Genomic DNA, 17,614 nt, shown 5'->3' with positions numbered 1-17,614 from the left:
TTTCAATTTTCTTCAGTAAAAGATGTTGAAGCATTGTCTTTTAACCCTAGTTCCCCTTTAACACTAAGTGTGAAGACCACAGGTGAGTACTCTTGGTTGGTTAGATTGACTGCCAGCTGCATGCACTGCAGTCTTCTTGAGTTTACAGTGCTGAAGTCAGTGTCTGGTATGTAAGTGGCCAATAGATGTTAGCTCTTTTGAATTGACCCAGACACAAAGGCTCACTAGGGGAATAAAAAAGGGTGATGGGAAAGGTTTATGGTGAATTATAAGCCTTCCTGGCTTTTCTGAGGACCTCCAAGCCAGCCTTTCTCAACTGTTACCTCGTGAGATGTTAGTAGGTGTTTTGTGTGTGTGTGTGTGGGGGGGGTAAAGGTGTCCTGTGGTTCAAAAAATATATTTCCTCTATGACCTGTGTCTCTACTTGGTGTTCACAGTGTAGCTCATATAGATGAGGTTTTCTGAAGTCCCAGATACTTGATTACTTTTTTTTGCAAAGAGCATCTGTTCACATTTTTCTGGGCATTGTATTTTTTATGGAATTCAGTTTTGGATATGTTGCCCCAAATTATAATCCTTTCTCTGAAATATGAATCCTGATATTCTACCCAGCAGCAGACATTGGGGATACAACAATGTAGATTACACTCTGAAAATACTTAATGGTCTTCACTTCTTTCCATAAGTTTTCCACTGGTCTTGGCAGTCCCACACCCATTTCCTGAAACCTGCCCCCGGTGTCCCAGAGAGTAATAGACTTGGGTGGTTAGACCAGTGAGGGAAGAAATCATTGGGGATGGAGGAAGGCTACGGTAGGAAACAAAAGGACTTTGGAGTCAGAGAAATCAGAGTTCAAATCCTGGCTACTATTTATGAGCTGAGTGCACTTGGGGATACTAACTTCCCTGAACCTTCATTTCCTTGTCTGTTAAGTGGGATAACAACAGCATCTAATCAGTACGATGAAATGAGGTCATATATGTACAAAAACAGCTGCAGGTGCCTGGCATAGAGGAGGCCTTTAGTAAATGACAGGGATTATGATGGATAATGATCCTTGCAGCTGTCTTCCGGGCCATGTTTTAAATATTTCTTTTATTATGTCATTGTGAATACGAATACTACTTAATCCTCTTTTTAACACCAAGGCCTAGCATAATGGCTAGTATGGAATTGCCACTTGATCAATATGTCTGGAGCGAATAGAGGAATGACATAGCATTTTGCTGTTTACAAAGTGCTTCCACATTTATGGTCTCATTCAAACTGTGGAACAACTTGGTCATGTAATGAATGTCATTATTCTCATAGTTAGGAATATGGATAATGAAGCTCCAGGAAAGCTATGTTGGTTGCCCAAGGTCTCACAGCTGGTACCAGGCTGGAAATTCAGGCCTCAAAATCAGGGCTTCTGAAGATGAAATGTGGAGTAAACACATGGGTGGAATATTATTCAGCCTTAAAAAGGAAGAAAATTTCTGACACATGCTACAACCTTGAGGATGAACCTTGAGGATATTTTGCTAACTGAAGTAAGCCTGTCACAGAGAGACTGTATGATGCCACATGTGTGGAGTACCCAGAGTGGACAGAAGTAGTTTGGAGGTAGTAGGGGGAAGAGGAGTATTTAACAGGTACAGAGTTTCAGTTTTGCAAGATGAAAATAGTTCTGGTGGTGACGGTTGTACAATATTATGAACGTAGCAGTGAATTGTACGCCTAAAGATGGTTACAATGGTACATTTTGTTTTATGTGTATTTTACTTAAAAAAAAAAAAAAGCTGGGAAAAAACAAAACACCAGGGCTTCTGATTCCAAACCCAGCGTTCTTTCCCACATTCTGTAAGAGCGCCCCCTACAGAGGAGCTATAGTATGCCTCTTCTTCCGAGGCTCTTTTTCTTTTTATTTATTTATTTATTTATTTTTATTAAATCATAGCTGTGTACATTAGTATGATCATGGGGCACCATACACTTGGTTCATAGATCGTTTGACACATTTTCATCACACTAGTTAACATAGCTTTTGTAGCATTTTCTTAGTTCATGCTGAATTGGGAACTTCGCAGAGCTCACCTCTACTGAAAGCTTAGGAGACCCATCTGCTCCTCCCAGAATATGGTTCCAGTTGGCATGAACTCAGAGGACTAGGACTCTTTACAGAAAGTAAGGAATTCTTGGAAAGAGGGCAGATCTTCTTTCTCAAAGAAACCACCGGGGTCAAGTGATACAGTCCTTCCGATGGCCAACATTAATTAGTACTTCCTCCGTGCTGGGTAACGCGCCCAGCCCTTTTGCATACATTAGCTCTTTATAACACATCAGTCCTACCATTTTACAAATGGGGAAGTTAGGGGTCAGAGAGGTTAGTTAACATGCTGGAGCTCACATGTGTGGAAGGGCCAGGATTTTCATCCATTTTCACCTGACTCCAGAACCTGCCTCTTAACCTCTGTGCTATCTGAAGGAGCAGGGATATTGAAGAGGTCTGTGTTTAGGGGGTTTTCCAACACACTGATTGACCAATTTATTTCCCTTCCCATGATACATTCCTCTCTATCTCACCAAATGATGGGACACTGTCTCATTTCAGTCAGTTTCCCTTTTGATTTCCTGGTATTCTCTGAGATGCAGGTGTGTATCCCTCTCTCTGGTGGGTCATGCTGCAACTGGGGGAGGATGGCCTCCATTCTTTTGCATAGGAAGCTGGCATATGAACCTGTTTCCTGACAATGCCCATCTGCTATGATGACTTTCCCAAAGCCCTTGTCCTGTTGTAGAGAGGTTATTGCAGGTGTCAACCCCATGGTCTATGTCAACAAGCCTGTAGAGATATTAATAATTTCGGTAAGTTTCTTAAATGATTATTATGTGCCTGGCATGGTGCTAAACACATTACATGTATCATTTCATTTGATCCTCATAGGAGTCATACAAATTAGGGACAGTCAGTTCTGTTATAACGCTTGTTTTGAAAATGCAAATTTGTTCTAATATGATTGATATATTAGGGAACGGTTTGAGCATAATAAATCTGTCTTTAATTATGCATGATTTTGTCTGCAAGAAACACACAAGGTGAAGCAGGCAGCTGAACCAATCTGTGCAGAAACGCACAAAATGTGAATCTCAAACCTGTACCAATTACCTCAGTGATCGTGTGTGTCTGAGTCCCACTCCATAGCTGGTGTTTCAACTTTCTGTCCAGTCCCAGCTTTCTGACCCTCCTTCCATTACTTCACAGCAATTCACAAGCTCTAACTTCCATGGGCAAACTTCACACCTTTTGAAACTGCCATATTTATTGTAGTACCCATTTCTTAACTGTTTAACATGTATAAAATTGATTCCTATCTTTTATTATGTGTCACTGATGTTTTGGGGTGTTGTAAACCACATCCAATTTTCCTGTAAGCCTTGTGGTTTTTATTGTGTGATTTTTGCACAGTGAAGTTACTTCTAGGAATGCATAGATGCTTCTAGAAGTACTGACTGTACTACCATTACTCCTATGTGACAGAAGAGAAGCTAAGTGAAGCTAAGAAACTGGTCAAAAATACATATATATGTGTTTTTTATTTTGAGACAGAGTTTTACTATGTTGCCCTTGGTAGAATGCCGGGGCATCACAACTCACAGCAACCTCAAAGACTTTGGCTTGAGCGATTCTCTTGCCTAAACCTTCCAAGTAGCTGGGACTACGGGCGCCCACCAAAATGCCCAGCTATCTTTTGTTGCAGTTGTCATTGTTGTTTAGCTGGCCCAGGCTGGGTTCGAACCCGCCACCCTCAGTGTATGTGGCTGGCACCGTAACCACTGTGCTATGGGCGCTGAGCCAGGCCAAAAATATTTTTAATAACAAGTGGCAAAGCTAGGATTCAAACCCCCACATTTGTACTCCAAACCCCTGAAATATTCCCAAAGAAGAAAAAAACAGTAAAACAAAAAAAGGCTATCTGCATGCACTGATCTGATTCTACCTATAATAAGCAGTCTGCCTCTTCTCCCCATGATCAGTCATGTCCTGGGTCCTCAAGCCAGAGCCACAGCAAGTAGCAGAGCCCCTGAAGGTGCTCGGACACAGCAGTGACCTGGCCCACAGGGATGCCCTCCTTGATCCTACCTGCTTTATCTTCCTTCCCCGCTCCCAGCTGCTGCCTGCCCATAGCTGCTGCGGCTTCATCTAACTCCGGAGTTATTAGCATCAAAGAACAAAAGCAAACAGCACCAGGACTCTGGGGCTCAGTCTGCTACCAAGGCAGATGAATGGACCCTCATGTAGGGGATAAAACTAACACCACCCGGCCTTTTGTAGCGACAACTCTTCATGTGTTTGAAGAGCTCAGACACTGAGAGCCAGAAAGAGCCCTAGAAGGCAGGAAACCCAGCCTCCTCACTGCTGGAAGTTTGCTTTAGCTCTTAACTAAAAAAAAAAAAAAAAAATGTTTCTGTGTTTGTTCTTGGAGACCATGTGAAGGCCTTGTGCTCGTTCTCCCTGACGGCAGGAGAGGATAGGCAGTCCAGGAGGTGCAATCTTTGCCTTTTGCCCCCCTTGTAATGTTAAGGCTCAGGGCAGTCCTTGGTGGAAAGCCAGTACAGAGCTGCCCTGATATCTGAGGGTCCAGAGAGAGCCTGCTTTCTCTCCACCGCCAGCACCTCAAAGGTCCTCATGCACCTTTGTGTGGACACCCTAGCCTAGAGAAGTCCAGAGCTCCTGCAAATGGCGTCCCCTTGGTCACTACTTGACACTAGAGTTCATATACCCGGGGGTTAGTCTGATTTGGGAGATTGGATCCAAGGAGAAGGCTCTGTGGATTTGGAGCAATTGGGCAAGGAATTCTCTGCACCAGGGCATATTCTATACAGGGGTTGGGGAGAGGTGTTGCTGGCTCTAGGCTGAAACATCATTTGACCCTGTGGACTGCTCCGTTCCTGGGCTGGCACATGGCTGCAGAAGGAGCAGAGTGGGTCCCTCTAAGTAGGGATTACAGTTATTCAGGCCTATGGTCCTACTGCAACTGACCCCTTCCCAGTGCCCTGGGGAGTACCTTTTTCTCTCATCTGTGAGATGCCCAATAGTCTTATCCCTAATTTGTAGCTCCATGAGTCAAATAGTTTCTGTCCTGGTTTGCTCTTTTATTCAGAAATATAGTTGGACCTTCTCTGATGTGCTACTGTCTTCGAGGTATAAATAATAATATTACATTCTCTTTAGGCCTTAGTGTCCCTATCTGTAAAATGGGATGAATAATGTTCCTACCTATTAGGGTTCCGATGAGGATTAAATAAAGTGATGCCTATGATGCACTTGACTTAGTGGCCGGCACACAGAGGGTGCTTGATGAGTGTGAGCTTTAGCATGATTAGTTTTCCTTTATATCATTTGTCCTCATGCTCACCTTTCAATGGGGTGAAGGTACCAGCATGGTAACTGACAGGGGAATCCACAGCTGGACTACCAGGATTCAGGCTCTGCTTCTGCAGGCTGTGTGATTTGGAGCCAATCACCTCAACTTTCTGTGCCTCAGTTTTCTTATCTATGAAATGGGTGTGGTAGGGGTGGTTGTGAGGAGCTTAGAACAGTGCCTAGCACATAGAAAGTCCTCAGTTCATGTTAGCTGGTAATTTTATTACCCTCACATATGAGAGGACAAGAGAATTATAAAATCAACCAAAAACCCTCCCTGTGGTCACACAGCAAGGAAGGTAGATCTGGGGGGCACCTGAAAGTGTTTCCCCTTGCTTCCCCTCCCACATGTCTGGGGCTGTCACCTCTGGAGGTCTCTCTACCTGTGGTTGTTGCTATTAGGCTGGGGTCTGTGTCACTGGGCCCCAGGACTGGCCAGAGGAAATACGTATGTATACACACGTGTATCAATTTTTAATAGGTGCAAAGCGGGGGCCAGTTGAAGAAGAAAAGGCAGTTGACAACCGGGTAAGATTGATCTGGGGGAGGTGGCATCCTCTCCCCTGCCAGCACTTCCTTAGCTACCTCCTGTTTTATTTTCTTACTCTACTGGGCCTGTAGTTTTCCAGTGTGCCACTGCACTTAAATTTATATTCTATTTTCTGTCTTAGAAAACAGGTCAGACTCACGGCAGAGTTCACCAGGTGGGGTCCCCAAAGGTTTGGCTGGGACTCGCCTCCAGGAGGCTGGCCATGCAGCCTGCCCCATGCTCCTCAAAGCTCTTCCAGAGGCGTGGGAGAGTCTTGGACTCTTAGGTCTCAAGATGCTCTGGTCCAAATGAAAGGTGAGGTGGGAGCTAGCTTCTAAAGTGTGACAGGTGGCAGGAAGCTCCTCCTCACCATGGTTAGAAGAACCATGTCCCCAAATTGCAGGAAATCATTTCCTTTGAACTTTAAGATGACCATGCTGAGTGTATGCATGGGTGGCTTAAGTTATTGTCGAATATACAGTAAGTGTCTGTGTGGTTCAAAGTGGAGGTGGGAATGCCCTAATTCACTTCTTCCCCTAGTTGTGATGCTAAAGAGAGTGGATGAAAGATGGTGGCAGGTTTTAAATCCTTTCTTTCCTGTTTTGCTCCCCCTGTTTGGAAAATGGCAGTCCTAAGGGAGGTGGCCACACTGGCCAGAACTAGTTTTCATTAGGATCTTTTCCCCCAAGTATTTCTCAAGCACCTGCTACAGGCTGAGGACTGTGTATGAGCAAGAGAGCGAGGAAGCTGGGAGGAGGAAGGCACCAGGTCACATGAACCAGGCCTCGTCCTTCCCGTATAACATTAGAAATTACGAACTGAGCAGGTCTTGCCCAGGACCATCAACTTTGCCCTTCCCTTCCCTGACTGAACAGTCTTTTTCAGGTAGATGTAAGAGTGTGTCTCACCTTCTTTAGGTGTCAGCTCAGATACTACCCCCTCAGAAAGGCCTTTTTTAACTACCTTCTCTAAAATAGGGACCCTCTGCTGTCACTTACTCCACTTTTCCTTTCATCATGGCACTAATCACTATTTGACATTATATATCTGTGTTTTTATTGTTTATATCTCCATTAAAAACCAAAAGTATCATCTGTTTCCTTCACTGCTTATATCCCCAGTGCTTAAGGGAGGGTCTGGCCTCTAATTGGTACTTTTTCAATGGTGAATAGGTTATCTTACTGAGGTAGATAAATATTAATATCTCCACTTACTCCTGAGAAGTTTGAGGCCCAGAGCAGCTAAGGTCTTGCCTATGATGCCTTATTTCCCTTATTCTACTGATAAATCTTGTTTTCTCCTATGATGGCCTCATTTTCAGGCAGTCTACATATGGTGACAAAGATGGAATCTGGCAGGTTCAGAAAAAAGAGAACACCCAATTTCCTGATAATTCTAGCAGAATTCCCTGGGAAGACTCTCATTGGTTGGGCTTGGGTCACGTGTGCTCCTGAGCCAATTGTTGGGGCCAGGATATGGACTATTCCCATTACCTGGCCCAATTCATGTGATTACCCTTGGAGGTACGGTGAGAATGTAGTCACTTCTACCAAGTTACGTGGAGTAAGGGTGAGAAAGGGGTTCCTTGGATGACAGCTGGGAATTGTTATAAAAATAAAAGAAAGAGGATGCTGTGCAGAGAATACAACAGATGGAACCGCCAAGGATCTGATCCCCACCCTCCACCAATCCCCTTCCCGTGCCTACCTCCTGGCTTTGCCATTCATTCTGTAAGTCAGAAGTAAGTCAGATCATTTGCTGCTTCCTGGGCCAGGGCCAGGGCCAGGTGATACTGTGCCTCTATTCCTAAAGTTGGAATAATGCTCAGAATTGCCTTCAGTTTGGTGTCCCAGCTAAGGAGCTAAGCTTGAACCTTGATCCCTAGCTAAAGGGGGTCTTTCTTGGTGGCATTATATGTCCCTCTTCGACAAGAACATAAGCTGTATTTTTATGCACAGGACTGGAACTATGCCAAATTGAGGAGAGAAAACAAAAGAAACAAGAATAAAATTTGTTTCCACCCTTGCTTCTGCTCATCTCCCCCTCACCCCCACTTCACGCAGAGGGTTGGGGAAGGAGGGGAGAGCTGGAGCAGGTGTCCTTATTCATAAGTAGAGGAGTTGAACTGGAATCGCCGGCTTAATTCCCGTGGTCTCTTGGTGTTTCCAGTGGGCCATCTGGTGAATATTTTTTGGTACTTCCGTCTGTGGTAATTCAAATGATAACAATCAAAGAAGCTAACATTTATGCAGCGTTTGCCTTGTACTGAGTTAAGTGCTTTACAAGCATTTAATCTCATTTAATTCTCATAACACCCCCATGAGAGAGGCTCTGTAGTTATTGCTGTTTCATTGCTGAGTAAAATGACTCTTAGTTGTTCAAGGCCATGGAGCAGCCTGGGACTCGAACCCAGACTTGTCCAAATTTAAGACTGTGGCCGTAATTCCCACATTGTGAGTAACCAGTATGGAAAGATCTTTGAGGTTCCAGGGAATTTTGTCTCTGTGGGTCTTGGAGTACCTAAAGAGGATGGTTGTGTGAGCAATAGTGTTGACACTCCTGCCACAGAACTCTACCACATGTAAATAGTTTGATGTCCTCTTTAATTAAGGGTTATTTTAATGACCGCTATTCTAGGCAGTCTGTCAGTGACAGTTAATGGCCCTGTTTAGTTATTTATGCAGCTTGTTTTCCCTTCCCACCTCTTCTATTTCACCTTTCTTCCTCTTGCCACTTTGCCCCTAAAGCTAACTCACCAGAAAACCTGAAAGGGGGTGTGGTAAAGGCATGAGTCAGAGCTCTCTAGAGGTCTTTTTGGGAAGATACAGCTTCAGGGGGTGTGTGCTGGAGAAACACTTAGCCGTGTGGCTGCACCTGTGACCCACTTGGGTGCAGGGGCACAACTCAGTTGGTCTGGGCCTGGATTTTGCTGGGGCGGATCCCTAAGGACTTTACAGATCTGATTGCAGGGGTTTTATTATTGGCATGAAGAATATTATACACCTTGTTCAGGCAGCCAATTAGGGGCACAGAAGATAGATACATCATGACCTATGACTCTCCCCCAACTTTCTCATGGGTTCAGGGCAATCATTTTGGTCTGCGAACTTGAATTTGGATCGCATATACCTTGGAGAGACCCAGGCATCAAGTGAGGAAATGTTGAACTGGGTAGGAATTAAGAGATCAAGATCTTTTCTAGGCTCTGTTCCTCAACTAGCTGTGTGACCTTGAGCAAGTCTCTCAACCTCTTTCATCCTTCACCTTGACAATACAGAATTAAATTAGGTACTTAATGTCTACTTCAGGTCCAACAGTCTTTCCAACTGAGTCATCCAAAATTGTGTGGATGGTCAGTGGTTTCCTTCCTTCTCTGCTGAAGCGTGTCCAGGGTCGAGGACTTTTAAAGATGCCTTGGGCTCCTCTTGGTTATGCTTCCTCAGCACCATTCAATTTTACATCTGAGAGAAGGAGGAGGAGATTGTTTTGTTCATGGAGCTGATAGGAGTGAACCGTTCTTCATTTTTTCAAAGTTCATTGGCTTAAGTCGAGTGTTAACCTTTCCAGGGTTGGGTGTTTATTTGCAGTTATCAAAAGCAATTTCAAATGGCAATTCCTGTCATTAGTGGTGGGGTGAAAAGCAAGAAGAAAAATTAAAGGGGAGGTAGAATTTCAATTTGAGCGGTGAATGCTCTGTTCACATACAATGTCATGCACACACTGCTGTCTGTGATGAAGAATGGTCATTGGGCATCCCTGGGAGGGAGGGAATTGTAAATACTCTGTGATCTGTGTCCTTCAGTCCTATGTTGTGAATGACGCTGCAACTCGCTCTTAATTCTTATGCCCGTTTTTCTTTGTTACTAATGGGAATTGTTTCTTATTAATTTTTCTCTCTGCTGGCAAACTTCGCTTGATTTCACATCCAGTTGTTTGGTGTCTGGAGAGGAGGGGGGATTTACTTTGGTGTCAGTTTGCAGAAATCAACCAGAATATTTTAACCAATATTCTTGCAGGATTCCAGTCTGCTTGGCTCTTTGGAGTCCTATCTGATTCCAGGATGATGTCTTTCCGGACAGATGTGAAGCTCATCTCTCTTTAAACATGCACAGTAAAAAGGGACCTTGGTCCCTCGGCTTGCATGGGCTGTTTTGGGGTGAAGATAGAACTAAATGTTTACTGAAGCTGAGCACTTTGGGGGGCTTGCATGAACTTGATAGTCATGCAAGCACGCATTGCCTTGTGTGTGTGTGTGCTGCTAACACTCTTCTTCCTTTTTCTCCCCTTCTCTTCCCTCTCTTTCCCTCCCTTTGAAAATGCTGCCACAGATGTCAGTCAAGGTCCAGGTGAGTCTTTGTGTTTGCACAGCTGCTGTGGGAATTTCCCCTGTGCTAGATTGTGCATGGTTTGACTCTGACACCTTTTTCTAGGGGCAAAAATCTAAGTATATTGCATTTTTGCTGACTTTAGGTTTAGAAGAAGAAATGCCTTGAATTTTTGGATTTGTATTGGTTTTGAAGAACCACTTTAAAACCAAAGGATGTGGTTCTCATACTTAATACAATCACTTCTTTCTGATTAATATTTCTGGGAAAAAATTTAAAGATATTAGAAACATATTCTCCGATTTAATGAGCATTTTTGCCTTGTATTCCATATATCTATTTATTTTCTACAGCTTCATATGTTTGAAAATTTAAGATATGACATACCATGGAAACTATGATGTGGGTGAAAGAAGGTTTCTTTTTATTCTAAGAAATGTTTTCTTTTCTACAGTGAAATTAGCAATATTTATTTTTGCTGGTTATGTAAGTAATACATGCTCACTGTGACAAAGGGGAAAAAAAAGAATGGTTTACTGATTTGAATGAATGGTTTCTGTCAATGGAAAAATAGAAGAACCATCTTTTTAAAATTTACCATTTCTTTTTAAAATGCATACTCATCCAGAGTCCCAATGTTAAACATTGTGTGTGTGTGTAGATGCACATCTATACAAACACACCTGGAATCATAGGAAATGATATAACCATTTATGGCTGAGAAGTGTCAGATGATTTAAAATGGTTTGGAGACTGTTCTAGACTGTCTAGAATTTTAAGAAGAATAATTAACCTTACCACATGGGAAGGGAACATTGTCTTTGGTATTTTTATATGTTTTCTTATTTAGTCTTTTAAATTCTTAGAGCATCAATACAAGAGATAGGCATTATTATATCTTAATCTATAGGAAACTTAGGTTAAGTGGTTTTGCCCAAGGTTGTAGAGTTTATCAGCTGTAGCACTGGGATTTGAACTTAGGCTTTCTGACTGCAAAACCCAACCATGCTCCACTGGAACTTGCTGAGGCCCCTTCCTGAAAATTCTTAAGAATTGAAGATCTCATGAGTATTTCCTAATGGAACTATTTATTTATTTTTGCTTAGAGGTAGTCCAAGCAATAGACTTCTTTCCAAATGAATTTCTCCTTTATTGTTCTGGAATATCTAAAATAAACAGAGACTTAAGTAGGGTCTTTCTGATCATTGTTTTTTAATTGGGTGTCATACAACTCCTGACAATAATACATTTATCCCCACCTAATGCAGAGAGTTTCCCTGTGTTTTTTTTTTTTTTTTCCTGTCTGCTCTCTGCTTTTAAAAATGATTGGCATTTGACTCAAATCACTGGACAGCGTTGCCTAGAAAGATACCATCAAATTTATTATTTCTATTTAATAATATTTTAGTTCAACCACTCACTCAACAAATATTTATGTTCCAGGCACTGTTCTAGGCTCTGGGGACCAAACAATGAACAAAACAGAAGACAATTTCTGCCATCATGGACCTTTCCTTTTAGGCAGAAGTAACTAAAATGTGCACATATAGACATACACACACATAATATACACACACACTGAATGTATGTCTGTCTATATTACATGTATATCATATCTGGTGGTGGGTGATAATTGCCTTGTAGAAAAATGAGGCTGGGTAGGAAGTCCCTAATCTATAAAGCATGGTCAGGGAAGGCCTCTCTGATGAGATGATGTTTGCCGGGATACCTCAGGGAGGTGAAGGAGTAAACCTGACATGTCAAGTTTTTGTTTATAAAAGTGCTACTTGGATTAACCTCTCCTCTTCTTGGCTCATGGCACAGTGTGACCAGGGTCACCTCATGGAGTTGTGTGTGTTGGGCCCTGCATAGAGTCTCCCAGTTGAGGGGATAAGTGGGGCAGAAATCTAGCCTGCCTTCCTCTCGCCAAGATCACGCCTTTGACCAGAGGAGCATCTTTGGTCAAAGGCACCGTATTAGTCCTGGATGCAATAATAGGATAGACACACAGTGGATCTGTAGGCCTTCTTCCATTCATTAGAAGAGGTGGAGGTCTGTGAGCGACCCTCCCTCTCAGATAGCAGCAAATATAACCAGCTGATAGAGCACTGTCCCAACTTTGTGGCCATTACCTTATGGGGTTCCCTTAGGGACCCTCTGAGGTGTGTATCCCAGGCCCCATTTTACTGCTGAGGAAGTTAAGGCCTACGGAGGTGAAATGATGTGCTAAGCTGACCCAGCTGGTGAGCGGCAGGGCCAAGATGGAGTTCCTGGGGGATTCCAAATTTCTTCCTCTTCCTTTTACCTTGCAGTGTCAGGGCTGATGGCCAATCCTGTTGCCCAGTCAATCATCTGCTTTTTTGTGGTTTCTGCACCCAAAGAAAATCACTGGTTTAGATCCTTCCCTTGGGGCCCTGGACATGCCTGGCCCTGGCTGGGGTCAGTGGGTGGCCTCCTGCCTCTCTGAGCTCCTGGCCAGGCAATCGGGAGCCAGCGGCGCTGTGGTTCTGAAACAAGAAGCCTTCAGTGGTTCTCTGATTTGTTTTTTCTTCCCCTCCAAAGACAAATTGGGGGTTTTATGAGCTAATGTAACTATTTACCCAGATGCCACTGGATAAAGGGACGATTGATTAATTGATTGATTTTACATGAGGAGGACATGGGTTAGAAGTAACCCTATTGTAGCACATAGTCTGAGATGAGGCCTGGCAGGCCCTACCCCTATTAAGGTCCCAGGGACAGGCTGGAGACTTGGAGGACAGGTTCTGGACACCAAGGAAAACCAGGAGGGCATGTTTAACTTCCACATGGGAAAATCCCCCGACCCTCCTGTCAGTTTTGGGGGAGCAGGTCCAGAATAACAATGGTAAGCACTTGTGGTGTGCTGACCTGAAGGCAAAGAGGGAGCTCAGTTCTGACTCCTCCCAGGCATTCTCTTATTTAACTCTTCCTGCAGCCTCCTAGGCATTTCTATCCTCACTACCAAGGGAGAAAAGGAGCCTCAGCTAGCTTAGCGACTTGCTGGTGGTCACCTCCTGCTAGCTACTAGACCAGGATGCCTCCAAAGCCTGCACTCTTGTTCTTCTAAACCCTGTCATTTCCACCACAGAGCTGCGGCCAGGACCAGCCCAGTCATGTCTGCACTATGCAGTCTTTGCACAATGCACGGCACATAGCAGAACCTCCAAAGTCTTTATGGTACGAATGTGTGGCCACAAGCACACTGTGAGTCTGTAGGGGTCCACGAGACGTCAAAGTATATCCTGTTCAGGCTGTGTAACCCACTTGTGGCCCGTAAGGTCCCCTGACAGGTGTTTCAGCACATGTCTCTGGGCATCAGGATCCGTCACTGGTCTCCCTGGGCTACTGTGGGGCAGGGGTGGGAAGTCCCAGGTCTTACCCTGACCTCAGCCCTACCCCTTCTCCTGCCTTCCATCTGTTCCAGAAGTCTCTGCCAAGAGGAAAGGAGACCATTTGGAGGTGAGGAAGCAGGAAGGGTGGTGGAAGATCTAAGAGGCGAGGAGCGATGTGGAGGCCTGTGGGTGTGAGACCCCTCAGGGCCCCTTTCCCAGAGCTTCCTGTTTCTCTCTTCTGTCTGGAGAGGCTGTTTGTGGTGCTCCAATGACAGCCTCTTTGCTCAGAAGGGATAATTTCTCAGGCTCTGCCTGCTGATTAGAGCTGGAATTTAAATGAATAACTGTGACCTTGTGGAAGTGCCCTAGTTATTCAGAGGCCCAATGAGGAAATAGGCCTTTTGCTTCCTTCCATCAGGGTCCTGGCAGGCAGGAGGCTGGGAGGAGCGTGTCTTGTCCACTGGGCCCCAGAAGAAGCTGATGCCTTCACTCCGGTCTTCCTCACTTCTCCCTCCATCTCTGCCTTTTGTTGTTTTTCCCCTTCCATGTAAGTCATCTCTGGGCTGTCTTTGGGTAGGAGACCCGGTTATTGGTCCTGAGCTCTGTCTTGTCTCCAGGGAGGTGGTCAGTCTAGCTTGAAGAACACTGTCCTGGAGCTGAAGTCAGGAGGCAGCGGCCAACAAGTCTGCCTTGTGTCTGTGCACACAGATAGGATGCTATAGAAGCTTGTGGCTCGAAGGGTGACCCACAGGACCAGCAGAACCTTGGGCCTTGTGCCAGACCTGCTGAATCAGCATCTGCACTGTCTTAGGACCACTAGGCGAACACACACTAATATTTGGACCATGCAAGCCTCAGAATCCCAGCAGCTCCTCCCCTTTGCAACCAACAGTTCACTTTGCCAAAGCCCTAGTCCTGCTCTCCTGTGCCGGCCACAGCACAAGGTATCTGCTTAATCTGGCTGGTGGAAGGAGGACACGAGAGGACAAGGTTAGAGAAGGGAAGGAGAATGCATATTTATTGACCACTGAGTCTGAGCTGGACACGGTTCAGGCACTTTCTGTATAAAACTTCAGATGTCTGGTCACAGGATAGTATAGGATAGAGCTGGAATCTGCAAACTGCAGCTTGAGGGCCAGTCCAGCCCATTGCCTGGTTTTGTATGACCTTTGAGCTAAGCATGGTTTTTACATTTTTAAATGGTTGAACATAATCAAAAGAAGAACCATTTGCAACAGAGAAATTTTAAGAAATTTGAATTTGTGTTCATAAACAAAGTTTCTCTGGACACAGTGATGCCCATTCTCTCTCTCTCTCTCTTTTTTTTTTTTTTTTTTTTTTTTTGCAGTTTCTGGCCGGGGCTGGGTTTGAACCCGCCACCTCCAGCATATGGGGCTGGTGCCCTACTCCTTTGAGCCACAGGTGCCGCCTGATGCCCATTCTTTTATGTATTATCTGTGGCTATTTTTCAGCTGTGAAGGCAGACTTGTAGTTACGAGAGAGACCGTGAAGCCCCCACAGCCTAAAATAATTACCATCTGGCCCTTTATGGAAAAAGTTTGCCACCTCTGAGTTAGAGCACAGACTCAGAGCCAGCTGGGTTGCCATGTCTCTGTCACAGCACCATGATCTGGTCAAGTTCCTTTACTTTTCTGGGCTCTGCTTTCTTCAAAATGGGGATAATGAGAGTAGTTGTCTCATGGGAGCTGTTTGAAAATTGTGAGCTTATGCATGCCAGGTCTTTAGAACAGTGCCTGGCACATAGCGATGTATAAGATGACTATTATAATGCACGCATCTGATCCTTTCAACACCTGTTTCTATTCTGTAGATGAAGACACTTAGGCTCAGAAAGGGTTTTTTTTTTGTTTTTAAATCAACCCACTCTTTTCATTGTCTTGGTCTCTGTCTTGAGGCCTTCTCCCATACCTCTCACCTGATGTTCTCAGCTGTCACATAGTCCCTCCCAACAGTCCTGACCTAGTTAAGAGGTTCCCCAAACTTAGATCCCAGCCACTGCTCTCAAGCAGAGCCTAGGAACCAGTAAAAAGGGACAAGGGGATCAATATTTATGGAGGACACCCCATGGGCCAGGCACCTACCACTTCACAGATGAATTACAAAAGATGCCTGAGGTCAGAGCAGGTATGCTTCTGGTCTGTGGTTCTGCATTTTTCCTGGGAGCTGTATACCCTTGGGCAAGTCATGTAACCGCTGTAAGCAACAGGTTTCTTCAATTTAAAGGGTTGGAATCAGATGACCTTTCAGGCTCCCTCCATTCTGAGCGTGTATGATTTAGACATCTGACTGAGATCTCTTGGGGCGTAGCAACCAGGAGAACGCCTCCTCCATCTCAAAGACTCGCTGGCTCCCAACTCCAGCAGTGCCTATAACATATTTCATCTTTTCTTTCTTATTCTTTTGGGTGATAGTTCCACTTGCTTTTCTCCCTTATTACCTTATTAGCAAAAACACTTGACATTTGTTGAGCTTATATTTTGAGCCAGGCACTGAAATGTTAAGTTTTGCATGGGTTATTTCATTCATTTGACATTCCCTGGAGGTGAATTCAGTTCTTTGGCCCATTTTACCCCCTGAACCAATGGAGATTCAAGGATGATAATTAACTCACTGATACAGCCCAATAAAAAAGAGGTGGTATAGGATGCAAGCCCTCATATGTTTGAGGAGCCTGGAGATGTTTGAGTTCCACCAGGGTGCCCGGTCCACAGAGGTACACTCTATTGGCTGCCGTGTCCTCTTGGCCTAGCACAGTGCCAGTAGTATATCACAGGCAAAAAATAAATACTTGCTGAGTGAATAGATAATGCTCAGAACTCAGCTCTTGGTTTTACCTCACATCCTTCTGAAGAAAGCCTTATTTTTATTGGGGTTCACTCTGAGATGGAAAGTAATTGAGCTAATCTTTACTCAGTACCCATCTTGGGCTCTGCTCAGTAGGGGATGCAGGCTGTAGGGAAATCCACCTCTGGCGTGCATAATTGGATTGGAAGGGGGCCCTCTGCGGAGCTAACAGCGCTCAACTTCCAGCCAATTGCCCAGCTGGGGCCTGGGAAGACCTCCTTGGCTCCCGTAGCTGTTCTTGAGGAGTAAGTGTGGGTAAAGAGCTGCTCTGAGCTTGCCTCCAGCTTTGGCTGACTCAAGGAAGCAGGTTGCTGGGCCTCTAGTGCTTTTTTCTAGAGCCTTTAAAAATCCCTTACTTTACTGTCTTGGACAGGCGGGCACACTAGAGTGTTGGTTATGGTTACTTTTATTTCTCAATTAGAGAGGTCATGGCCAGAGTTAGAGCTAGAAAAATCATCGGCGATATGAAATAGCCCTGCTCCCCACCTCTTCCCTGCAGACTGGATGGGTCTGTTTATTGGCTGCTCCAATGTTGAGGGGCAGTGGTGGCATTTCATAGAAATGGGCAGTGAAAGCTAAATGTGCCGTGATGTGTGGGAGAGCCTCCTTCAAAGGTTTGCACTACTCAAAATGCCATTGGTGAGACCATGGAGAAACTATTCTAGACCAATTCCCTCCCTGTATAGGGGACGGGGTGGGCAGTGAGGCTACAAAACTCGCATGGAACTCAGCTGAGTCACACAGCTTGTGTGAGGCAACCTTGGAGGCCCTCCTGGTTTTTATACCTGCTTAGGGAGGTCTGGTCAGGAGCAGGGTTAAGCTGGTCAGTTTCCTGGGCTGGGCCACAGGAAGGGTGGGGAGACAGAATATAGCTGAGAGTCTGGGATAATGGGTCCCCCTGTTGGGTAGCTTAGCCTCCTGTGACTGCATAGGGAGGCATCTGAGGATACACTGGGCAGGTGGTCTCTTACTGCTGCCAGCTTATTAGAGAAATGGTGTTGGCAAGAGACAGATGGTGGCCCTCTCTCTAGAGGGCCTGGATGGACCGGTCCTGTAAATAATGACCCCAATAACTACACATTTTTGAGCCCTTTTATATGTCAGGAACTGTGCTAAGTGTATTACATATGTGGTT

At 44.8% G+C, this 17,614-nt stretch overlaps 1 protein-coding gene across 15 annotated transcripts in view; it reads left to right on the top strand.

The window, feature by feature from the left end:
• The window catches only part of NRXN3 (neurexin 3), a 1,789,915-nt gene that overhangs the window by 95,262 nt on the left and 1,677,039 nt on the right, over positions 1-17,614 (top strand). For all 15 annotated transcript variants that reach the window (XM_053602374.1, XM_053602388.1, XM_053602378.1 and 12 more), the window contains exon 3: positions 10,265-10,282. In XM_053602374.1, coding sequence (XP_053458349.1) covers positions 10,265-10,282 — 18 coding nt within the window. The remainder of the gene's footprint in view (positions 1-10,264; positions 10,283-17,614) is intronic.

The sequence above is a fragment of the Nycticebus coucang genome, chromosome 9 (assembly GCF_027406575.1).
Source record: "Nycticebus coucang isolate mNycCou1 chromosome 9, mNycCou1.pri, whole genome shotgun sequence".
In the NCBI taxonomy this organism is placed as follows: Eukaryota; Metazoa; Chordata; class Mammalia; order Primates; family Lorisidae; genus Nycticebus; species Nycticebus coucang.
The sequence above is the reverse complement of the archived record's forward strand: the minus strand, read 5'-3'. Positions and strand labels throughout refer to the sequence as shown.